At 40.6% G+C, this 26313-nt stretch overlaps 1 protein-coding gene across 1 annotated transcript in view; it reads left to right on the forward strand.

The window, feature by feature from the left end:
• Positions 1 to 22187, forward strand: part of LOC137340239 (uncharacterized) — a 37328-nt gene extending 15141 nt beyond the window's left edge. The window contains exons 4-10 of the mRNA XM_068002661.1: positions 7064 to 7124; positions 14706 to 14752; positions 14837 to 14909; positions 16200 to 16268; positions 16534 to 16623; positions 21353 to 21466; positions 21668 to 22187. Coding sequence (XP_067858762.1) covers positions 7064 to 7124; positions 14706 to 14752; positions 14837 to 14909; positions 16200 to 16268; positions 16534 to 16623; positions 21353 to 21466; positions 21668 to 22052 — 839 coding nt within the window. The 3' untranslated portion in view covers positions 22053 to 22187. The remainder of the gene's footprint in view (positions 1 to 7063; positions 7125 to 14705; positions 14753 to 14836; positions 14910 to 16199; positions 16269 to 16533; positions 16624 to 21352; positions 21467 to 21667) is intronic.
• Positions 22188 to 26313: the final 4126 nt, after the last annotated feature.

The following is a 26313-nucleotide window of genomic DNA, read 5'->3' on the forward strand; positions in this document are numbered from 1 at the left end:
ATCCTTCCTAAAGTGCAATGCCCAGAATTGGACACAATACTCCAGTTTTGGTTGACCTCATTGCTAGACGCTTAGCACCAACTAATGCATCCAAGAGTAAGCCTGGCACCAGGCAGTACTGAGTCTTGTGCTTCTATGAGAATACTATTGGTGTTTTTTGATTGGTAGTAGCTCTTTCCTTTTCTTGAAAAGTTCCTTTTTTAGATTTTAGAATGCCTACCTCTTGTAAGTCCTCATTTCCATACCACTCAAATGAAAGATACAATCCTACTGGTGGGCAATTCCCACAGGTTACCTTACCAATCATGGAAAGTCATCTCCAATCCTTTGGTCCATAGCAGGATTTATGCCCTTCACTTTGAAGGGTTACACACCAACTTCACAGGCATTGTGCTTCAAAGTCACCGAGAGGACTGGGATAAAATGTGATCATATTTGAGTTCATATACCTGACTAAACTCTTCAAGATGAGATAGCACACTTGTGTGGCACATTACAATTTCCTATGTGTTTTTGATCTCATTTTTGCTGCTCTGGGGAGTTGCCAAGCAGAGACAAGTGCTTTCCCACAGGGAGAGTGGGAAACTTGTAAGAGCAGTGACCCCAGGCCACTTGTGTGACCTCATAGCCCATATTGTTAGGGCCCTTGGCGCACCTTTCTAATCTGTTTGGCTGCAGATGTTTGGTTTGGGAAACTATCCAGAGGAGAAAAATTAAAAATACTAAAATAGGAAGTGCCCATAATTCTGATCCTGTGATTGTTTTTTTGTATTCTATTTGGATTGATTTCAGTGCTAGTGCAAATGACTTGTCACAGAATGACAACCCACAAACATTCTCGAAATACCCACAACACTATGCAGTTACCTCTGTGCAGTTACCTTTGGCCAGAATGGGGTTGGAAAACAAAGTGCAAGCTGTACAGGGACAGGTGCTTCGCCAACTTGAATCAGGCCAGGGTATCAGACTTCCAGCAATAGGAGTCCCACCATTACACCTTCAAGCGCATGGTGGAGGCATGTGGAGAGACAGCAAGTTGGCCATATAGAATCACTCAGTTTGCAGCTGTCCAGGGAAGCCTGGGAAATGTTAGCTGAATAGAACTGGTAGAGGTTTGGCTGCTGACCCTGGGGAGGCAGACAGAGAGCACAGGTCTCATAGTACATTCTGAGCCCGTTGGGATGTGTTAATCAGTTTATTAATTCTATATGTTATAATGGGACAACACCATTTAGTTAGCCTGGTGCTCTTGCCTGCTCGAGGCAGGCACAGAGGGTCACATAATTGCCGAAGTAACTGAGAACACAGCAAGTTCCAGAATGGTGATGGTGAGGCATGGGTAGAAGTTGGTCTAGTCAGACAGGATTGTACAAGCAGGCTGCAGATACATTGCAGAGATTTCAGCCTGGCTGTGTGAGGCTTTGCCCATAGGACAGACATAAACAGTGCAATGCCAGTCAAGCTTACAACCTGTGTTTTATAGTGTACACAACCACAACTATAATGAAGTACAAGAGGCAGTAGTTGCAAGAGGATGACATTTGTCAGAAAAGCCTCCACACCATGGAGCACTTTAACTGGAAAGAGCTATCAATATTTTTCAGGGCAGACTGACCAAGCAAGATCTCTCGTACCATGCAGGTGGCACCAGCAAGTAACTGTCTTCTGGGGTGGCGAGTGATATGACAAAGTAGGAAATTTCTCTTTAATTTCATACAATTTAAAAATAACTGGAGCTAATGGAAGCCATCTTTCCTTAGCAAATTTCAAAATGAAGTTCAAGAGATAAATTGCCTACAGGACCAGATTGCTTAATCTGGAAATTAGTCAGGATACAGAGGCTGTTTTATAGGTGCAAACTGAATTGAACATGGTCACGGGATTTACAGGTACTCAGAGTTCGTGTTGGGATGTCATCAGTCACTTGAGTTAAAGAAGCACTGCTTTCATCAAGTACTTGCTCATTCAAAGCTCAATTAAAGCAATTCATAATGTATGTCATAGAATCATAGAAGTTACAACATGGAAACAGGCCCTTCGGCCCAACATGTCCATGTCGCCCAGTTTATACCACTAAGCTAGTCCCAATTGCCTGCACTTGGCCCATATCCCTCTATACCCATCTTACCCATGTAACTGTCCAAATGCTTTTTAAAAGACAAAATTGTACCCGCCTCTACTACTGCCTCTGGCAGCTCGTTCAAGACACTCACCACCCTTTGAGTGAAAAAATTGCCCCTCTGGACCCTTTTGTATCTCTCCCCTCTCACCTTAAATCTATGCCCCCTCGTTATAGACTCCCCTACCTTTGGGAAAAGATTTTGACTATCGACCTTATCTATGCCCCTCATTATTTTATAGACTTCGATAAGATCACCCCTTAACCTCCTGCTCTCCAGGGAAAAAAGTCCCAGTCTGTCTAACCTCTCCCTGTAAGTCAAACCATCAAGTCCCGGTAGCATCCTGGTAAATCTTTTCTGCACTCTTTCTAGTTTAATAATATCCTTTCTATAATAGGGTGACCAGAACTGTACACAGTACTCCAAGTGTGGCCTCACCAATGCCCTGTACAACTTCAACAAGACATCCCAACTCCTGCATTCAATGTTCTGACCAATGAAACCAAGCATGCTGAATGCCTTCTTCACCACCCTATCCACCTGTGACTCCACTTTCAAGGAGCTATGAATCTGTACTCCCAGATCTCTTTGTTCTATAACTCTCCCCAACGCCCTACCATTAACGGAGTAGGTCCTGGCCCGATTCGATCTACCAAAATGCATCACCTCACATTTATCTAAATTAAACTCCATCTGCCATTCATCGGCCCACTGGCCCAATTTATCAAGATCCCGTTGCAATCCTAGATAACCTTCTTCACTGTCCACAATGCCACCAATCTTGGTGTCATCTGCAAACTTACTAACCATGCCTCCTAAATTCTCATCCAAATCATTAACATAAATAACAAATAACAGCGGACCCAGCACCGATCCCTGAGGCACACCGCTGGACACAGGCATCCAGTTTGAAAAACAACCCTCTACAACCACCCTCTGTCTTCTGTCGTCAAGCCAATTTTGTATCCAATTGGCTACCTCACCTTGGATCCCATGAGATTTAACCTTATGTAACAACCTACCATGCGGTACCTTGTCAAATGCTTTGCTGAAGTCCATGTAGACCACGTCTACTGCACAGCCCTCATCTATCTTCTTGGTTACCCCTTCAAAAAACTCAATCAAATTCGTGAGACATGATTTTCCTCTCACAAAACCATGCTGACTGTTCCTAATTAGTCCCTGCCTATCCAAATGCCTGTAGATCCTGTCCCTCAGAATACCCTCTAACAACTTACCCACTACAGATGTCAGGCTCACTGGTCTGTAGTTCTCAGGCTTTTCCCTGCCGCCCTTCTTAAACAAAGGCACAACATTTGCTACCCTCCAATCTTCAGGCACCTCACCTGTAGCGGTGGATGATTCAAATATCTCTGCTAGGGGACCCGCAATTTCCTCCCTAACCTCCCATAACGTCCTGGGATACATTTCATCAGGTCCCGGAGATTTATCTACCTTGATGCGCGTTAAGACTTCCAGCACCTCCCTCTCTGTAATATGTACACTCCTCAAGACATCACTATTTATTTCCCCAAGTTCCCTAACATCCATGCCTTTCTCAACCGTAAATACCGATGTGAAATATTCATTCAGGATCTCACCCATCTCTTGTGGTTCCGCACATAGATGACCTTGTTGATCCTTAAGAGGCCCTACTCTCTCCCTAGTTACCCTTTTGCCCTTTATGTATTTGTAGAAGCTCTTTGGATTCACCTTTGCCTGATCTGCCAAAGCAATCTCATATCCCCTTTTTGCCCTCCTGATTTCTCTCTTAACTCTACTCCGGCAATCTCTGTGAGACTGTTTCTGAAGCACTAAGAATCATATATATTATCCAGTCGGTTATCAGGCCTAGCAACATCCACCGCAGTCACTGTGTCATCATTGTCAATCATTTTGCTTCGAAGGGAGTGAAGGCAGTGTTTCTTGAATAACCCAGTGACTGTGCTAAGGTTGTTGTATTTGTAGAAGCACTCCTTTTACATTGTGAAGGTTCAGCTAGATTATGGCCTGCAGAATTGTCCATAAGAGCAAGCTCTGTGTTCCACTTTTGTAGCCAGAGGGAAACTGCTGAAATCAACCAGGCATTCCAATTGCTTCTGGATTCAATTGGTAGGTTTCAGACCCTATGAAAATAGTGAGGGTTTCCAGATTTGCTATTGAATACAACACAGCACTTAATTATTCCCAGACATGTTGCAGTAAAACAATGCTTTAATTTTTTTCCTCCTGCAACCGGAATATCTTTGAATGTGAATATGTACCTTTTCTAAAAGAAACTCATTTTGCTACAAATGTAAATTTTCTGTATCAAATTCACAAGGTAGTCTGATGTCTCAGCATCACCTTCTTACTATGAATTATCTTGAACACAGTATTATTGTGTGCTTTCCAGTGATTAAGCCAGGCTTCTGTTAAGGTAACATGCAGCTTTCCCATCACTGATGCAAGATTCTTTGCTTTCTATAGAAGCAGTTATTAGATTTATTTACAGCTCAATTAAAACAGAGAAGCCAAATGGTACAACAAGGCACTAAATCAGTGCAATAATTAGAAATAATGGAATTCAAATCAATCTATGAGAGGTGAAAATACTTGAGTGTACAATAGAACTCGCTTTTAATGATTTTATTTTCCAAAACCAAAAAGCACTACACATGCTGTGTCAATTGTAGGAATGTGTTTTCAACATTCAGATTTTTACCTTTTGGATGCTGCATTCCAATTTATCAACCAATTATGATTTTATTATCAGATTAGCTCATTTTCACTTCTGAAATTTTAGTGTTTTGCGAGATCTCTTTGGCTAATTTTGGACATTGTTCCAGTGCTCTGTCAAATCTCCACCTTGTGTTGCAATCGTTGCACATTGCAAGTTTCCAGACAAAGCCTGGTGCTCAGACAAAACAATAAAGCTGAAGCTGCTTTTAGTATCAAAGGCAGGTTCAAATTACTTTTAATAGGTATTTTCCTGAGCCATCAAATTCCTTCCTGGCTGTGATAAATCAAAGAAGTAATTTCAAAATTGAATGATGTAACGAATGCCCATTTGTTATTACTAACGAATGCCCATTTGTTATTACTAACGAATGCCCATTTGTTATTACTAACGAATGCCCATTTGTTATTACTAACGAATGCCCATTTGTTATTACTAACGAATGCAGGTGTTACTATAAATAGGAAATGATTTTGGAAGGTAAGATCATTAAAAACGAGTTCTACTCTACACGCGAGTATTTCCACCTATCAGACTGATTTGATCTTCATTGTTTCTAATTATTGTGCTGATTTAGTGTCTTGCTGTATTATTTGGCTTCTTGTTTTAAGTGAGATGTAAATAAATCTAATTAGTAACCTTAGCCTGTACATATTGGTCTAATGGCATTTTCTATCATTTGGAAGAACCAAGAAAATATGGTAGGCATTCTGCATGTACTGCATTAGGGGTTAATTGTTAAACCCTGCATGTTAACCCATACTTGGCACGTATTGGGGTGCAGGGTTCAAATCATAAGAGACTCAGTTTGTTTATGGAAAACATCATTTTGTCAGGAACACACGACAGAACTATTCGGAGGGTGGGGACGCAGTGGGGGAGAGGGGGGATTCCAATCTGTAATAATGTAGTTATATCAATTTTCGCTGTATTAGGATGGAAATGTTGATCAGTTTAATTTAAAGTGGGTTAAATGGGAATCTGAACCAGTCTCTTTTTAATCTGAGAACATTGAGTTCGGAATAAAATAAATGGCTGGAGGAAATCACATAGTTTTGGTTATTAAGTAGCACTGTTATGTCTTTTGAGCATAATCAGCCTGTCAGTGCGGTAGCTAAGACAGCTTGTCCTGCAGTCAAGATATTGCTTTGATGTATAAAAATCACATCAACACTTGAACATTCTACATCTTGTTTGGAGCCCGTTTTCTGCCAATTGGAGAATTGTTTTTTGCACAAAAAGATATGCCTAGTAGGTATGGTACTGTACTAGCAACCGAGAGGTTATGAGTTCAAATCCCAATACGGCTAGTTGTGTTGAAAATGAATTTGCTAAATCTGGTAATATCTTGGCTAGTACCTGGAGAAAAATTACCATGAAATCTGCTGGATAGTTGCTGACATTAGCTGCACCAGCAGCTAATTTTAATTTTAGGAAAGCAAGGGCAATGGCGTACACTTTCTCATAACATTAAAAATCTAAATATCATGTTAAAATGTCCAGTGGAAAGCATGAGCATTTTTTAAACTTAGCCTCAATTGGACTGTAGTTAAACTGAAGGAGGTCTCAACATTTGGCTTTAATGCACTCAAGAGTTGGATTGGAAGCTGGCTCCTGAGTTACACTGCTACTTTCAGATCAATGCACATCTGAAACTGTTCTGCATTGATCCAATAATGACAACATAACGAGCCTTAATATTTCATGTTAGTAGGTTGCTGACATTTGCATCCATTCTCAAAATTAAAAAAATTGCAACCAATGGGGTAAAACTTTGTTGTTAACCTTGGTGTGTGCCTGTAGCAATGTGCAGTTGCCAGTGTAACTCTGGTCTGCCAACTGTGGTATAACTTCAGCTGTAGTTGCTTCATGTTAATACATTACAATAATAAAACTGCCTGTGACATTATTACTGTAATATTAGGTTTTGTTGCAGTTGAAACATAAATGACTGGCCCAGAAGGACTAGAAATTTCCAGCATTTGCATTTGCCAGTGTTCTAATGGTTTAAAAAAATAATGATTTTGTCAAGATTGAGTCATACAACTTTAAAATGAGTTAAACAAGGTTGGTGTAAAGACACCAGCAGAACAAGACCCTCTTTTACACTTAGCTGAGAACATCGGTTTGAGCAATTTTATGATTTGAAGTCTGTTTTCCTCTTGAATTGTCAGTTGTTTGTTAGATATATAATATCTTAATTTTGACATATTTTCTTAAACAGATAAAATCATTGGAGTTCACTGTACTAGTGGTGTTAATAGAACAGGATACCTTATATGCAGGTAAGTATTTGATATAATTAGAAGCATTTTGTTATATATATGCTACACATCACTTAGTGGTCATTTTAAACTTTTTACCAAAATTTTCTATTCAGATATTAAATCTAGAATTGTAGGTCCCAAACAACAAATCTTTGACTTATATTGTAAATCTTTCAAGTCTATTAAAATAAATATTAAACACGTCAGAAAGTAGCATATTAATACTATAGGCAATACAAGATATGACCACTATTATTTCAAAAAGAGCAATCAAAATGTTAGACAAGGGTAATGCAGTAGATGTAAAATATTTGAATTTTCAAAAGGCTTTGATAAGGTACCACATAGTAGACTCATGTCTACGGTCAGAGCACGTGGAGTTGGGATAAGTAGCAGAATGGATAGCAAGCTGGCTACAAAACCAGAAAAGAGAGTAGGAGTTAAGGGTAGCTACTCAGACTAGCAAAAAGGAGGGAAGTGGTGTTCCACTGGGATGAGTGCTGGGACCTCTGTTGTTCACCATTTACATAAACGATTTGGACTCGGGAATCAGAAGTACAATTTCAAAATTTGTGGACGACACCAAATTGGGAGATATAGCCAATACTGAGGAAGACTGCGATAAATTACAAAAATACATTAATAAACTTACAGAATGGGCGTGTAATTGGCAAATGAATTTCAATGTAGATAAGTGTGAGGTGGTGCATTTTGGTAGGCAAAATAAGGAGACCACATACTCCTTGGAAAATAAAGAGTCCAAGTGGGGTAGCGGAGCAAAGGGATCTCGGGGTACAGATACACAAATCACTAAAAGTAGCGACACAGGTTAGTTAATAAGGCCATAAAGCAAACCAAGAACTGGGGTTCATTTCTAGAGGGATAGAATGGAAGAGCAGAGAAGTTGTGTTAAACTTATATAGAACCTTGGTGAGACCACTCTTAGAGTAATGTACACAATCCTGGTCTCCATTTTATGAAAAGAATATAGAGGCACTGGAGAAAGTGCAAAAAAGATTTACAAGGATGATACCAGAACCAAGAGGTTATACCTGTCAGGAAAGACTGAACGGGCTGGGCTCTTTTCTCTAGAAAAGAGAAGGCTGAGGGGTGACCTAATAGAGGTCTTTAAAATTATGAAGGGGCTCGATAGGGTGGATATAGAGAAAATGTTTCCACTTGTAGGGGCTATAAATATACGATAGTCACCAATAAATCCATTAGGGAATTCAAGAGGAATTTCTTACTCAGAAAGTGGATAGAATGTGGAACTCACTACAATATGGAGTAGTTGAGGCAAGTAGCATAAATGCATTTGAGGGAAAGCTAGATAAACACACGAGGGAGAAAGGAATAGAAGCTTATGCTGATAGGGCTAGCTGAAGACGGGTGGGAGGAGGCTTATCCGGATTATAAATACCGGCATGGACCTGTTGGGCCAAATGGCCTATTCCTGTGCTGTACATTCTATGTAATTCTATGTAAGATGTTAGCTCTATAAGACAGTGTCAAGGCAGTAATTCTCAACCTAAATTTCTTCTCCAATTCTTCTAAACCCTAAGTTCCCCACCATTGTGCTGCCAAAGCCCATTATCCCTTCCATTATAGCTAGATTCAACAGCCTCTTCCCTGGGTTGCTGAGCACCAGGTACCTACCTCCAACTTTTAAATGTTGGCCACCATCAGCCCTGTATCCTGGCTACAGACAAATTGAGTACTTAGCTAAAGGAATATATAATAATCAACCACTGAATTACTGTTTTCATGGAAGCATAGACAGAATGATGGAATTCAATCCACAAAATCCTGGTTAAAAATCCCATACGATATTTGACTTATTCAGTTGCTCTTAACCAGTGACACTGATACGCTGTGTATCACATTACGTAACACCCATGTTGTTTCTGAATGAGTTTATCCTCCAATTCATTGTGACTAATGCTACAAGAGATCTTCCAGTCTATCTATATAATCTATTATATATAAAAATGATGACTGGGTTGCAACATTCTATCTCAAAATATCTCATTGTAAACTCCTTTGTCAGGCTTTGTCAATGGGAAACCCCATTTTAACACTGACAACATTTATCCACAGTACCAGTTACATCTGTAGGTGGCACTGTGATAGGCCTTTCTAATACTAGAGTAAGTCCAAAAACAGCAGTACCTACTGTAAATCAATTTTGTGAGGCATTTGCACTAATGTGTCATCAGGTGGCTGTACAGCAATGTGGTTTCCATGTATCTGAAGTGAAATAATTTGTAATCCATCTTTGATTTAAAGAAATCATGCTTTGCCAACCCAAAACTAATTTAATTTTTTTAAATCCCCAATAGCATTTGCAGGCCCTCACTGCCGTGATCTCAGAGGTTGATCTAATACATAGCCCAAACCAGCATTGTGGTGTGTGTTAATGTCCCAACCATGAAATTATTAGGCAGTGCCGGGTGAGAAGTACGACCTGATGAAAAATGCAAAGCAGCATCATAAGAATTAAAATGATCATCAGACTTTAAAGAAATGCATCCTCCAACCTCACAATGCGCCAAACACCTGTGCCCAACAGTAACTAAGACCACAGAATCCCTGTCCACGTATGTCCCCCAAGCTGAGAGACTTTGTAGCTCCCTCTCCCAACACTATTTCTTATTTGCCTGCTGACGTGCTTCAGTTTTACGCCTCCTTGTTCTTCAGCCTGTGCTCCAAGCAACTCTGCTTCCCAGATTGCTATAAGTTTTGCTATTTAACTACAAATAATTACATAAAATGAAAGTCTTGTCTCTAATTAAGGACAGAACATATGACTTTAAAATGGTAATTGAATTATGTTTATGTGCCCTGATCCAATAACACCTGTCCTCTAACACTGGTCTTGACTTCTCTAGTGCATTGCTACGGGAGATCAACTAATCATATATTAAATGCCTTGTGCATGAGGCCATTTGCTGTACTTACCTTACTTCCTGTGATTTTTCAGTCATGCCTTATTTGTCAAAATTTATAATCGGAAAAGCCCATATCAACATTTCTCTCAACTTTTATAATGGTAAAACCCTATGTTTTTGTTTGGTTGTCATGCTTTAATAATGTACTTGCAGGCCTCCAACTACTAGGTAGCACTATTGTGTCCCCCTAGTTGTGTCTACAAGGTGCTGCAGCTCTGCTGTTATATCTATTTATAAATTCCTAGCCCTGCTAAAATACATCATAAGTTGCGACACATTTCTACGAGGGGGAGAGGAAGGGCATCCAAAGGTAGAGCTCACTGGATGACTAAAGATATAGAGATTAAAATAAAACAGAAAAAGGAAGCTTATGACGAATGTATGGTTCATAATGCAATAGAGAACCAGGCTGAATACAGAAAGTACAGAGGAGATCTAAAAAGGGAAGAGGGGCAAAGAGAGAAAATAGATTAGCGGCTAACTTAAAAGGGAACGGAAATGTCTTTTATAAACATAAATAGTCAAAGGAAGGGTGGGACCGATTTAGGGACAAAAAAGATCATCTTGTGGAGGCAGAGGTACTGAATGACTACTTGGCATCTGTCTTCACTAGAGAAGAGGATGCTGCCATTGTAGCAGTAAAGGAGGAGATAATAGCAATATTGGATGGGATAAAAATAGATAAAGAGGAGGTACTTAAAAGATTGGCAGTACTCAAAATAGAAAAGTCATCCGGTCCAGATGGGATGCATCCTAGTTTACTGAGGGAAGTCAGGGTGGAAACTGCGGAGGCTCTGGCCACAATCTTTACATTTTGGCAGGAAGAATGATGAGAGGCAATATAAACTAAATGGTACAAATTTAAAGTGGGTGCAGGAATAGAGAGACCTGGGAGTGCACATACACAAATCTTCGAAGGTGGCAGGACAGGTTGAGAAGGCTGTATAAAAAAGCATATGGGATCCTGGGTTTTATTAATAGAGGCATAGAGTACAAAAGCAAGGAAGTTATGCTAAACCTTTATAAAACACTGGTTAGGCCTCAGCTGGAGTATCTGGGCACCACATTTTAGGAAGGATGTCAAAGCCTTAGAGAGGTTGCAGAAGAGATTTACTAGAATGGTACCGGGGAATGAGGGACTTCAGTTATATGGAAAGACTGGAGAAGCTGGGGTTGTTCTCCTTAGAGCAGAGAAGACTATGAGGAAATTTGATAGAGGTGTTCAAATCATGAACGGTTTTGATAGAGTAAATAAGGAGAAACTGTTTCCAGTGGCAGAAGGGTCGGTAACCAGAGAACACAGATTTAAGGTGATCGGCAAAAGAGCCGGAGGCGACGTGAGGAAACATTTTTTACGCAGCGAGTTGTTATGATCTGGAATGCACTGCCTGAAAAGGTGATGGAAGCAGATTCAATAGTAATTTTCAAAAGGGAATTAAATAAATACTTGAAAGGAAAAAATTACAGGGGAATGGGACTAATTGGATTGCTCTCTCAAACAGCTCCTCCTGTGCTGTACCTACTATGATACTATGAAGTTATCTCTTCTCTATTTCTAAATCCCCACAAACATTCCAGCCAGGGTCCGTTCTCTGCCCAATTCTGTACCTGCTTCCACCAAAGTATAGATTCAAGCCTTTTCCTTGGCTTGCTTCTGCTTTAAAAACAAAATCTTGGCTCTGCTCCCAAAAATCCTCCTGTCCACTGGCTCCACTCCTTATGGCTATATCCTACTCCCTAGCTTGCTACATTTAAAATGCCAGCTCCTGGTTGTGTCCTCCTGGCTCTAACCTGCACTATGTTTGCCAAATGCCATTTGGACTATTCTCCCAAGGATCATTCTTGCCATGATAGATTGCTTTAAAAAAAAATCTTAAAACTTACTTAAAATTTCTGACAACCAGACCCACTCCTAGTGGCTTTGCCCTGCTTCCTGGTCTACTACAGTTTAAAATGCTGGCTTACTCCGGGCAGCTCTACCCCACTACCCGGCCTGCTACATTTAGATTGCTTGCCCACTACCATGTCTCCTGGCAATGCTCCTGGTTCAGAGTTGGTTCTACACTGTCCCATGTCTGTCCAAATGCCTGTGGGACCTTTCTATGTACTCCATTTGAGCAGCTATGCTCCAAAAACATCGCCTCTTAACAATAGTCTCTATTTCCCCAACCTATTTAATTTACCCCACTCCTACGATTTCCTTACAAAACAAATAACTTGTTCCCACAAACCACGTCTCCTCACCTACAATAATGAATGACAGAGCAGTTAAAAATCATACCTTCTCACTTACCATGGGCAATGCCAGAGGAGATTTTGTTGTATTAAGAACTAGCCGTGCCTCTAGCCAAGCTGTTTCACTACAGCTACAACACTGGCATCTACCTGACAATGTGGAAAATTGCCCAGGTATGTCCTGTCCACAAAAAGTAGGACAAATCCAATCCGGCCACCTACCGCTCCATCAGTCTACTCTCAATCATCAGCAAAGTGATGGAAGGTGTCGTCGACAGTACTATCAAGCGGTACTTACTCACCAATAACGTGCTCACCGATGCTCAGTTTGGGTTCCGCCAGGACCACTCGGCTCCAGACCTTATTACAGCCTTGGTCCAAATATGGACAAAAGAGCTGAATTCCAGAGGTGAGGTGAAAATGACTGCCTTTGACATCAAGGCAGCATTTGACAGATTGTGGCACCAAGGAGCCCTAGTAAAATTGAAGTCAATGGGAATCGGGGAAAACTCTTCAGTGGCTGGAGTCATACCTAACACAAAGGAAGATGGTAGTGTTTGTTGGAGGCCAATCATCTCAGCCCCAGGACATTGCTGCAGGAGTTTCTCCGGGCAGTGTCCTAGGCCCAACCATCTTCAGCGGCTTCATCAATGACCTTCCCTCCATCATAAAGTCAGAAATGGGGATGTTCGCTGATGATTGCACAGTGTTCAGTTCCATTCTCAATCCCTTAGATAATGAAGCAGTCCGTGCCCGCATGCAGCAAGACCTGGACGACATCCAGGCTTGGGCTGATAAGTGGCAAATAACATTCGCGCCAGACGATGACCATCTCCAACAAGAGAGAGTCTAACCACCTCCCCTTGATATTCAGTGGCATTACCATCGCTGAATTCCCCACCATCAACATGCTGGGGGTCACCATTGACCAGACACTTAACTGGACCAGCCACATAAATACTGTTGCTACAAGAGATGGGTGTTCTGTGGTGAGTGACTCACCTCCTGACTCCCCAAAACCTTTCCACCATCTACAAGGCACAAGTCAGGAGTGTGATGGAATACTCTCCACTTGCCTGGATGAGTGCAGCTGCAACAACACTCAAGAAGCTCAACACCATCCAGGACAAAGCAGCCCGCTTGATTGGCACCCCATCCACCACCCTAAACATTCACTCCCTTCAACCGGCACACCGTGGCTGCAGTGTGTACCATCCACAGGATGCACTGCAGCAACTTAACAAGGCTTCTTCGACAGCACCTCCCAGACCCGGGACCTCTACCACCTAAAAGGACAAGGGCAACAGGCACATGGGAACAACACCACCTGCACGTTCCCCTCCAAGTCACACACCATCCCGACTTGGAAATATATCGCTGTTCCTTCATCGTCGCTGGGTCAAAATCCTGGAACTCTGTACCTAACAGCACTGGGAGAACCTTCACCACACGGACTGCAGCGGTTCAAGAAGGCGGCTCATCACCACCTTCTCAAGGGCAATTAGGAATGGGCAATAAATGCTGGCCTTGCCAGCAATGCCCACATCCCGTGAATGAATTAAAAAAACTAAAATAAAAAATGATCCATGCACTTCTTGACTGTCACCTTCACCATACTTCTTTCATGTAATTTTAGGTAGATGTCTCACAGCTGATTGGCTTTATTTTTCTAATTATTGTAACAAATTTGAATATAAGACAACTATTTGGAATGTACGGAGAAATTGGCAACAAACACACAGTACCTTATTAACATAAGAATCCAAATTGGCCTTAAAGGGATACAGCTCTACTTCAACAGAATAATGCATTCTGCATTACTTGTTATAACAATCATGTCTTTTTAAAGCAGTCTATCAGCTGACTTACCTTGAGCAATTAGACTTTGTGGCCTTAGAGGGACAGGCTGCTTTAAACAGAGTTTCAATTTAGCAGAAAAATAATGCAGCCTTTATAAAATAGCATGTGATCCAGTTCAGTGTGTGCAATCCTATGGGAGATCCGTTAGTAAATAAATCAAGTCCAGCATGCATCCATCACACTTTCTTACAGATGCAAAATGGACTTTTTTTAAAAAAAAAGAGAAACCCAGTCATGGACCTGCAGCCTAAAATTTATGAGCAGTTAAAACTGACCATCGAAGTTTGAATGTGGAAGACTTCTGATTTAGAAGGTATTTTGCTGAGCATTCCATAGGTCACTTTATCATTCCATAATAAGGTGTACTATTTCTAGTTAATAGTCTGGGCCTGTTATAGTAGGTACATCAGACAGATGAATCATGAGGACCTTATTTGCTTTGGTTCAGAGATGCATTACCAAGTTCCCCTTAATGATTTTAATTGCAACTGGATTGTAATTGTTCCTATATTTGATTTCTTTGAATACAAATTTGGATTTTTCTTATCTCATCTAGATACTTGATTGATGTAGAAGGAATAGAGCCAGAAGCAGCAATTGATCGTAGGAATCTTTTCAGTTTCTAAAGACATTAATTTCTGATTGATATATGGTAAACAGAAAATTGAAACTCCTCTCTTTTAAAAGTTTTTAACAGTGCTCGTGGCCACAAAATGAATGGAATATATCTCCGTGACCTAAGAACAGGACCAAAAAGAAGGTAATTATGAAATCGGGATTCATTTGGGTCCTACAACTCCACTGATTAGTTAAAACGAACTTGGCTTTAAAGTTGGGATCTTGAGACTGATTTGTGCTTTCAGCCTTTTACCCTTATCTGATTACCATGTTAAACAGAACTATTGCTGGAAAAGGGGTATTGTATGTATGGACAAATAATTGTCTGTCCTTTACACATGGGATAACATGGAGGTTGGAAATGGTTATAACAGTTCTCTGCAGATTTGAGCCACAATTTATATTAACTCAATAAATGTTGGTACTTAAATTCTCTCCACAACTGAGATCAAACCTAGATTTCAATGTTTTCAACCCCAAGCAAATTATATAGGGAGGACCACTTTTAGGCCTTTACAAATAAAATGTTAGCCAACCCCATCTCAAAACACTATTGTGAATAGATCATATAATGTCTTTCTTCTACTTTAGCATGAGCTGTTATGCAGAATAAAAGCACACAATTACTATTGCAATGGCTAGGTCATGAATCAGCCTTCTGTATGGAACAACCTCCATGAAAGATAATGTGGATCTTGAAGATTAAAGTTAAAGTGACATAGCCTGGTGGCTTTTCTCCTGTCCTGAAATTGGCATTATGCTTTTGTATATGGAAGATGAATTAAGGACGAGGAAGACCATACCAAAAATAGGTCACTTTTATTTTCACTTGAGATTTTTTTCCTTTCACTGACATGAAAGAACCTGCTATTTTTTGCATCAATTCTTATGGTTCTGCTGAGTACTGAGACTGAACTTTAATGGCGATTTGTTCTCTTACTAAACATGACTTCTTGAGAATTGAACCTGTATGTTTAAGCTGTGGACTGCTGGTTCTGCAGATCATTAAAGCAGTGGAATATTTTGAGTTGATTGTGATCTCATTACTGTGCTGAATGCAATTCTAATTGTGAAATTTCTTAAAAAGTGCATTTAAATCTGAGTGGAGTACATGACTACATTGAATGCATATTATTGGATTACTGGCATTGTTTTTAAAATAAATTTTCTTTCGTAACTGATACTCTGCACAATGATTAAATGTGCCTTATGGAGATGATGGGGCCGATTTTCACTTGGGGAAATCACCCAAAAGTCAAAATCGACTCCGTTCTTTTTAATCTTCTTCATTTTATTGGTCTGTTGCTATAAACTAACTTAATTTCCTCCCATTTACTTGGCCAGATCAGTCCTGAAAAGGTGAACCTAAACAAGCCTCTTTATGCACATTTTAATAAAACATATAATCATCAGCTGTTTTGTTCTTTTATAGCAATTTGGGAATGGAAGCATTTTCTACAGAGCCAGAACCACTGAACCCTCATTCACGTGACTTTGCAGGGTAAAGAAGCAAGATTATTTTATGTACTCCAAAGCTGTAAAATATAAATATGACACATTTCAGTTGCAGCATTTGTACTGGTTGCTATATTCTGACTTTATATTTTATCTAATTGTTGTATTATTTGACTACCAATATTCATATGGTACTTTTATAGTGTTCTTTCCTGTACCTTTCTCCATTTTTCTTTTTTTCCCTTGATATATACATTATGTAATAGATCAAAACTATTGTTGGATTTTTGATGTGCATTTTTTTGTTTCAGGTTTGGTTCAAGATTTGAACTCCCTTATGAACACGTACCTCTTTATGCTGACAACTTTGAACGTTCCTCTTATAATGCATGGAATGACAGGTAATTGGCATGGTCCAGCAGTCATTTTGTTAGTTGTCAAATGTTTGAGGTTTTTTTTGAAGATAGAGATTAATCTGTTTTTCTATGAAATATAAACAGGCTAATTGGACAACTTGTGACCAATGAGGTGTCTTTGAATTACACATCAGCCTCACCAGTGGAAATATACATATCACAGGAAAGCATTCAAAATTTTTAACGAACTCCTGTTTAAACAAACACATAAGAAATAGGAGTAGGAGTAGGCCATATGACCCCCCGAGCCTGCTCCACCATTCAGTAAGATCATGGCTGATCTTCAGCCTCAACTCCCCATTCCAGCCTGATCCCCATATCCCTTGATTCTCCTAGAATCCAAAAATCTATCTATCTCAGCCTTGAATATACTCAATGACTCAGCATTCACAGCCCTCAGGTAGAGAATTCCAAAGATTTACAACCATCTGAGTGAAGAAATTCCTCCTCATCTCAGTCTTAAATAGCTAACCCCTTATCCTGAGACTCTGCCCCCTAGTTCCAGACTCTTCAGCCAGGGGAAACAACCTCTCAGCATTTACCCTGTTCAGCACCCTCATAATCTTATATGTTTCAATGAGATTACCTCTCATTCTTCTAAACTCCAGAGTGTATAGGCCCATTCTACTTAATCTTTCCACATAGGACAACCCTCTCATCCCACATATCTTGTCTCAGCAGAGAAAATTGTTATAACTCAGCATTTTTGGAAATACAGAAAATATTTTCATGGTTAACCATCCAGGCAGAACAAAGTGTCTTACTTGACATCATTTTCTCCATTTCATGTTGCTATGAATAAGCCCAAATCACCCAATAATGGTTGAAATATCAATTTATCAATTAGACCACTGGCAAGTTCAGGGGACTTCTAGACTCCCTAGGTGGTTTGGTTTTATACTTAGATCCCAAATTGATACTGGAAAGCCCATTAGTATTAATGTAACAAAGCTACATAAAAATCCCAAATAGCTTTACTACTGTTATTGACCTTGCTAACTTTAGCAGAGTGTCCACATGTATGCTTACCACCACCAACTCTTAACTTTCCATCAGCATTATAGACTACAAGGCTGTTGCTGTACTGGTGACTGTTTGCACAACATCAAGTCCTGGCTAAGCCAGAAATGTTCTGCAGCTCAACATTGATAAAACCAAAGCCTTCCTTTTTGGTCAGCACCTATATGTGGCTCTGTGTCCCACTCCCATCAACCTCACAAGCTGCTTGCTCAGGCATTGATGATTAATCTCACCGATGTGATCAAACCTGAGTTGAGATTTATAGAATCATAGAAACTTCAATACAGTCCATAATTGGCCCATATCTTTCTATGTCATCCAGTCCTAATGACTTAATTAACTCTGTTTTAAGTTTCCTTTTTAATATTTCTACCAATTAGTGGTCCCTATATCTTTACTGGTGTTCCTGAAGTCCTCCTCTCACCCTTTTCTAAAACCAAGGCAAAATACTTAAGTAAAAACAAAGTGAAAGTAAACAGCTAGTCGCCCCAAATGTCAACTTCTGGTCTGAAAATTGACTTTAGTAACTTCATTTCCTAACTGTATACTTCAGTTCCTTTACATCAGGGGTTCTTGTGATGTGGGGTGGGTCCGTCTGCATTGACGCAATGAGGAGGTGAATTGATGTTTGGGATGGGTACCCTTTTCGGAGCCCACTGCTGGCAGAGGCTTCCCATGGTGTTGATCTCATTATTTTTTTCTCTTCTCGGGACTGGCAAACCCACTGTATTTTCTGTTTTAATTTCAGATCTGCACGTTTGGAGCCTGACTTTTTTCTTCTCTTTCTTATTCCTGTTTTCTCTCACGTTGGGCCTCTCCTGCGCCTCTTTACTTTTTATCCTTTAATGTCTTTCCATTTGTTGTAAGAAGCAGTTTGTAGATCATTGATTAGGCCCATTCTTTGATTGGCATATCTGTTAATTCTCTTACTCTCTCCTCCTCCTTCTGTCAATTTTTTCTAGCTTTATAAAATGCCCATTGGGGGTTGAATTTCTTTGGGGGCCCTGCATCCGGGTGTTGGACACTTGAAGTGTGGTATAGTTTCTATAGTTATATAAAAAGAAAAAGGGTGGCTAAGGCAAACATAGGTCCATTAGAGGATGAGACCGGGAAATTAATGGTGGGAAACATGGAGATGGCAAAAATGCTGAACAAATATTTTGTTTCAGTCTTTACAGTAGAGGACACTAAGAATATCCCAACACTGGACAAACAGGGGACTCTCGGGGGGGAGGAGCTAAATACGATTAAAATCACTCAAGAGATGGTACTCAGTAAAATAATGGGACTCAAGGCGGATAAATTCCCTGGACCTGATGGCTTCCATCCTAGGGTCTTGAGGGAAGTGGCAGTAGGGATTGTGGATGCTTTGGTGATAGTTTTCCAAAATTCCCTGGACTCAGGAGAGGTCCCGGCAGATTGGAAAACTGCTAATGTAACACCGTTATTTAAAAAGGGTAGTAGGCAGAAGGCTGGAAATTATAGGCCAGTTAGCTTAACATCTGTGGTGGGTAAAATTTTGGAGTCTATTATTAAGGAGACAGTAACGGAACATTTAGATAAGCATAATTTAATAGGACAAAGTCAGCATGGCTTTATGAAGGGGAAGTCATGTCTGACAAATTTGCTTGAGTTCTTCGAGGATATAACGTATAGGGTGGATAAAGGGGAACCAGTGGACATAGTGTATTTAGACTTCCAGAAGGCATTCGACAAGGTGCCACATAAAAGATTATTACTTAAGATAAAAAATCACGGGATTGGGGGTAATATTCTGGCATGGGTGGAGGATTGGTTATCAAACAGGAAGCAGAGAGTTGGGATAAATGGTTCATTTTCGGACTGGCACCAGTAACCAGTGGTGTTCCACAGGGGTCGGTGCTGGGTCCCCAACTCTTTACAATCTATATTAACGATTTGGAGGAGGGGACCGAGTGCAACATATCAAAATTTGCAGATGATACAAAGATGGGAGGGAAAGTAGAGAGTGAGGAGGACATAAAAAACCTGCAAGGGGATATAGACAGGCTGGGTGAGTGGGCGGAGATTTGGCAGATGCAATATAATATTGGAAAATGTGAGGTTATGCACTTTGGCAGGAAAAATCAGAGAGCAAGTTATTTTCTTAATGGCGAGAGACTGGAAAGTACTGCAGTACAAAGGGATCTGGGGGTCCTTGTGCAAGAAAATCAAAAAGTTGGTATGCAGGTGCAGCAGGTGATCAAGAAAGCCAACGGAATGTTGGCTTTTATTGCTAGGGGGATAGAATATAAAAACAAGGAGGTATTGCTGCAGTTATATAAGGTATTGGTGAGACCGCACCTGGAATACTGCATACAGTTTTGGTCTCCATACTTAAGAAAAGACATACTTGCTCTCGAGGCAGTACAAAGAAGGTTCACTCGGTTAATCCCGGGGATGAGGGGGCGGACATATGAGGAGAGGTTGAGTAGATTGGGACTCTACTCATTGGAGTTCAGAAGAATGAGAGGCGATCTTATTGAAACATATAAGATTGTGAAGGGTCTTGATCGGGTGGATGCAGTAAGGATGTTCCCAAAGATGGGTGAAACTAGAACTAGGGGGCATAATCTTAGAATAAGGGGCTGCTCTTTCAAAACTGAGATGAGGAGAAACTTCTTCACTCAGAGGGTGGTAGGTCTGTGGAATTTGCTGCCCCAGGAAGCTGTGGAAGCTACATCATTAGATAAATTTAAAACAGAAATAGACAGTTTCCTAGAAGTAAAGGGAATTAGGGGTTATGGGGAGCGGGCAGGAAATTGGACATGAAGCTGAGTTCGGATCGGTCAATGCCCTGTGGGTGGCGGAGAGGGCCCAGGGGCTATGTGGCCGGGTCCTGCTCCGACTTCTTGTGTTCTTTAGATTTGTGGTTGGGATCAGATCAGCCATGATCTTATTGAATGGCGGAGCAGGCTCGAGGGGCCGATTGGCCTACTCCTGCTCCAATTTCTTATGTTCTTATGTTCTTATGTATGCCTCTGCAGGCCTTAAAATGCCCAGATTTGGTGGGCCGAGTCATCATGGCCTACTTGCAGGCTGGTCATCCTGCCAGGGCCTTGCACTCAGATGTGGGGCAGAATAATTGGCATCTGCTGCAGACTTCTTTTGCAGTAATAACAATGGCTGCCATGGTCAAGGCTTGCTGGCAGCTTTTGGAGAGCATTACATTTTACACTTTCTTGCTTCTAAGAACTGATGACATCTTGGATGTTCTCTAGTTATTACCCTCCTGATTCTACAGGTTAATGACTTGGGCTTAGTCTTGGAGGCATTGGGAAGATATTTCCCAATGAGGACCTTACAAGTTGGGTGTTGTTTATTTCTTCTAAGTATGCTCGATGCACACTTTTTTTTTGGTCTCAAAAGTTGCCATTCGATGGCAGGGTGGAACATCCATGACATACATCCTTTATTTCAATAACTTCAAGACTGTAGAAAATGTTTTAGTTGTAAACTGTTGATAACATTGGATTATATTTGGAATAATGTAAAACAGACCTTGTAGCTAACAAAACAAGCTTTATTTTTTTAACTATATTAGTCATTTATAAACTTGGGTTATATTTTAAATATAAAATGTCAGAAATGTATATTGCACATTAGTCTGATCTGCAAACTGGCATGGAATGGAATGCTGAAATATTGCTTTTTCTCAATAATTATACTCATTTAGGGATCGACCACCACCACCTCCACCATCGCTGTCTCATTCAGTCCTTTATGACGAACGCAGACGTTTTCCTCTCTTTGATGACTACTCTCCAATGGAGTATGACGGACGTTCCAGGTAGTTCAATAATGAAAGAGTAGTTGAACTTCGCTTGGAATATTTCTTTTCATTTAGGAAACTTGAACAGTTGTAATTCCATTTAAAAGGAATATCATGTTGTCACCCTAATGTCTTTATTCAGTTAATTAGACAACAAAACTAATGCCAAGTTTTCAAATATTAGTACTATAGAGTTCTAATTCAATTTTTTTTAACTAGGTCCGGACATTTCAGCGATCATAGAGCTGTGCGTAGTTCAGAAGAAGGTTTGCATGGTGAGCACAGCAGATACGCACCTTACTCCACAAGACCACCATTACCACCTCCAGATCGCTTCAGACATGATTTTGAGTGGAAAACTTTTCTAGGTTCAAGCAGAAGAGGACTAGAACCACAGAGCTTTGTCAAACCTTTTACACGAGATTACAATCATGGCCGACCAACGGGGTGTGATTCCCGCTTAGGTGAAACCGGCAGTGGCAGTTTTGACAAATTTAACCCATTCACACGCAGTGTAGACAAGAACAGTTATGACTTCCCATTTAAAGTGGAAATGCCTACAACATCTGACTGGCAAAGGGTTAATTACTATGAGTGGGACTAAATTGCTGTAACTTTAACATGTTTATAATGTATTGCTTTTTTTTTGTGGTGACTGTCATTTTTCATTATAGTTCTAGACTTTTCATAATTGTTTTCCTTTTTCCAAAAGTGAATATTAAATACGAAAGGACCACAATCTCTCAAAATTTGTTTCACTTTTTAAAGCTGGATACAAAAGTACATGTACAGAGTATAGTGACAGAAGGAAAAAAGGACATTTTCCTGTCCCGTTTGAATTTGTTTATATTTTCATTTTGGAAAAAAATGTCCAAGCAAATAAGGTTGTAGAAAACAAAAAAAAATTGCTTTATATAAAATTGCAGCTAATTGCTTAAATTTGTCTCCAAAGCAATTATCCAGACCAACCCCTAGTCATTGATATTTTTTGTTCACATAAGAGAGCTTTGAGCAAAGATCTTGGTGAGGACTAGAGTTGGGCGAATCTGCTGAAAGTGGGTCCCCGACTAGGTGTTAATTAATGTGGCTGGAAGTTGACTGACCAGTTGTAACTAACATGCTTCTGAAAGGTATATATTAGAGGGATATCTGCAAAAGCACAGAGCTTGGTGAGGACTAGAGTTGGGTGAATCTGCTAAACGGAGTGAATTGCAAACCGAGTGAGGACTCTGAAAATGGGAAATTGGTGAGAGTGGGAAGTAGGTGCTAAGTAATTTAAACCAAGGGCAACAGTAAATATATAAATAATCAGTAATTAGATCTAAGGGAATAAAATTAAATAAGTAGAGGATACCAACATTAAAGGGATCCGAATTGTATTAAACAAAAATCTGGTACATGTAAGGTATTCAGGAAAGATAGGGAAGGAAATAAAGGAGGGGGTTTGGCAGTATTGATCAAAGAAACTATTATAGCACTGGAAAGGGATGATGTACTTGAGGGGTCAAAGACAGAATCTATTCGGTTAGAATTAAGGAACAGTAGAGGAGCTATTACGCTACTGGATGTATACTATAGGCCACCAAATGGTGGGAAGGAGATAGAGGAAAACATTTGCAGGCAAGTTACAGAAAGATGCAAGAACTATAGAGTAGTGATAATGGGGGACTTCAGTTATCCCAGTATTGGCAGGAACAGTAATAGTGTAAAGGGCAAAGAGGGAGAGGAATTCCTGAAATGTGTTGGAGAACTTTCCGGAACAGTGTGTTTCCAACCCAACCAGGAAGGAAACACTGCTGGATCTAGTTCTCGGGAATGAAAGTGGAGCAGGTGGAGCATGTTTCAGCAGAGCAGCATTTGGGGAACAGTGATCATAATATCATTAAGTTTAGAATAGTTATGGAAAAGGACAAGGAACAATCAATGTGAAAATGCTTAACTGGAGAAGAGCAAATTTCAGTGAGTTAAAAAGGATCTTCCCCAGGTGGATTAGAATCAGATATTGTTAGGCAAAACAGTATTGGAACATTGGGAGGCCTTCAAGGAGGAGTTGGTTCGAGTAGAGTACTCACATTCCCCACGAGGGAGAAAGGAAGGGCATCCAAAGCTAGAGTTCCCTGGATGACTAATATAAGGCACGATTTTAACAGTGAAAAACGGGTGGGGTGTGGGCGGGGGGCATTCAAAATTGCAACCATTTCAGACCCGCCTCCAATCTGCTGATTTCTGTTTTTTACCGGGGCAAGACGAGGGGCGGGCGACCAACCTGCTCCCAGGAGGCGGGTCGGGCCTCAAGACCTTGCAAGGAGGCTTTTGGCCTCCATTTTCCCATATTTTCCGATTTCAACCCCAGGGGGCTGGAATTCCCAGGCCTTCTCTTCCATTCCTCATGAAAGGAGGTGAAAAGGCCCCCAAGACTAACAGGTAGGTGCCTTTCTGGCACAGCTTTTGGGCCTGGAGGAGTGGGAGTGCTTCCCCCAGGCCCAACAAGCCTACTTGCAGCGACCACACCCACCCCCCCCCCACCCCACAACGATCCCACACCTCCCCCATGACTGACGACCCCTGCGCCAACCCATGCCCCTCCCCCCCCGCAATCAACAGAGACTTATCTGAACATGTCCTCTCCCTGGCTGCTGTCCTGTCTGACAGGCTGGTCTCAGTCGATCAGGCAAACCAACAACAAAAAAATAAAAGACGTTCTTACGTCAAAATCGTAAGGACATCCGGGAAACCCGTACTTCCAGGTTTCCCATTCGCAATTTGACCCCCATCGCCCCCTTCCCGGCTCCAGGTCAAAATCATGCCCACAGAGATTAAAGTGAAACAGAAAATGGAGGCTTATAATGAATGTACAATTCATAATACAGTGGAGAACCAGGCTGTATACAGAAATACAGAGGAGATCTAAAAAAGGGAATAAGAGGGGCAAAGAGAGAATATGAGAATAGATTAGTGGCTAACAACATAAAAGGGAACCCAAAAGTTTTTTATAAACATATGAGTAGTCAAAGGAAGAATGGGACTGATTAGGGATAAAAAAGATCTTCTTGTGGAGGCAGAGGGCATGGCTGAGGTACTAAATGAATCCTTCGCATCTGTCTTCATTAGAGAAGTGGATACTTCCATTGTAGCAGAAAAGGAGGAGGTAGTAGTGATGTTGGATAGGATAAAAGTAGATAAAGAGGAGGAACTTAGAAGACTGACAGTACTCAAAATAGAAAAGTCACACCATCCAGATGGGATGCATCCTAGGTTACTGAGGGAAGTCAGGGTGGAAATTGCAGAGGCTCTGGCCACAATCTTCCAATCCTCCTTACATATGGGGATGATGCCAGAGGACTAGAGGACTGAAGGACTGCAAATGTTACACCCCTGTTCAAAAAAGAGGAGAGGGATAAACCCGGCAATTACAGGCAAGTCAGCCTAACATCGGCAGTGGGGAAACTTTTAGAGTCAATAATCCAGGACAAAATGAAAAAGTATGGGTTAATAAATGAAAGTCAGCATGGATTTGTTAAAGGAAAATCTTGTTTGACTAACTTGATTGAGTTCTTTGATGAAGTAACAGAGGGTTGATGTATATATGGACTTCTAAAAGGCATTTGATAAAGTATCATATAATAGACTTGTTAGCAAAATTAAAGCCCATGGGATTAAAGGGATCGTGGCAGCATGGATACAAAATTGATTAGGGACAGAAAGCAGAGATTAGTGGTGAAAGGTTGTTTTTCAGACTGGAGGGAAGTATACAGTGGCGTTCCCCAGGGGTCAGTATTAGGACCACTGCTTTTTTTGATATACATTAATGACCTGGACTTGGGTATAGAGGATATAATTTCAAAGTTTGTAGATGACACGAAACTCGGAAATATAGTAAACAATGTGGAGGATAGTAACAGTTTTCAGGAGAACATAGATGGAATGGTGAAATGGGTCGACACGCGGCAAATGAAATTTAACGCAGAGAAGTGTAAAGTGATGCATTTTGGTAGGAAGAATGAGGAGTGCCAATATAAACTAAATAGTACAGTTTTAAAGGGGGTGCAGGATCAGAGAGACCTGGGGGTGCACATACACAAATCTTTGAAGTTGGCAGGACAAGTTGAGAAGGCTATTAAAAAAGCATATGGGATCCTGGGCTTTATTAATAGAGGTGTAGAGTACAAAAGCAAGAAAGTTATGCTAAACCTTTATAAAACACTGGTTAGGCCTCAGCTGGATTATTGTGTTCAATTCTGGGCATCACACTTTAGGAAGGCTGTCAAGGCCTTAGAGCGGGTTCAGAAGAGATTTACTAGAATGGTACCAGAGATGAGGGACTTCAGTTATGTGGAGAGACTGGAGAAGCTGGGGTTGTTATCCTTACAACAAAGAAGGTTAAGGGGAGATTTGATAGAGGTGTTCAAAATCATGAACGGTTTTGACAGAGTAAATAAGGAGAAACTATTTCCAGTGGCAGAAGGGTCAGTAACCAGAGGACACAGATTTAAGGTGATCGGCAAAAGAGCCAGAGGCGACATGAGGAAATTATCTGGAATGCACTGCCTAAAAGGGGGTGGAAGCAGATTCAATACTAACTTTCATAAGGGAATTGGATAAATACTTGAAGGGAAAAAATTTACAGGACTGTGGGGAAAGAGCAGGGGAATGGAACTAATTAGATAGTTCTTTCAAAGACCCAGCACAGGCACGATGGGCCGAATGGCCTCCTGTGCTATACCTACAATGATACTATGACAAATATTAAATAGGAGTTAGAATATATATATAACGTAAGAGACATATATAACATAAGTAGATAGACTTTTAAGTTAAATGATAGGACAGTTGAGATTCTTTGCCTACAATTCCTGTGCCATGTG

The sequence above is a fragment of the Heptranchias perlo genome, chromosome 21, assembly GCF_035084215.1.
Source record: "Heptranchias perlo isolate sHepPer1 chromosome 21, sHepPer1.hap1, whole genome shotgun sequence".
Taxonomy (NCBI): domain Eukaryota; kingdom Metazoa; phylum Chordata; class Chondrichthyes; order Hexanchiformes; family Hexanchidae; genus Heptranchias; species Heptranchias perlo.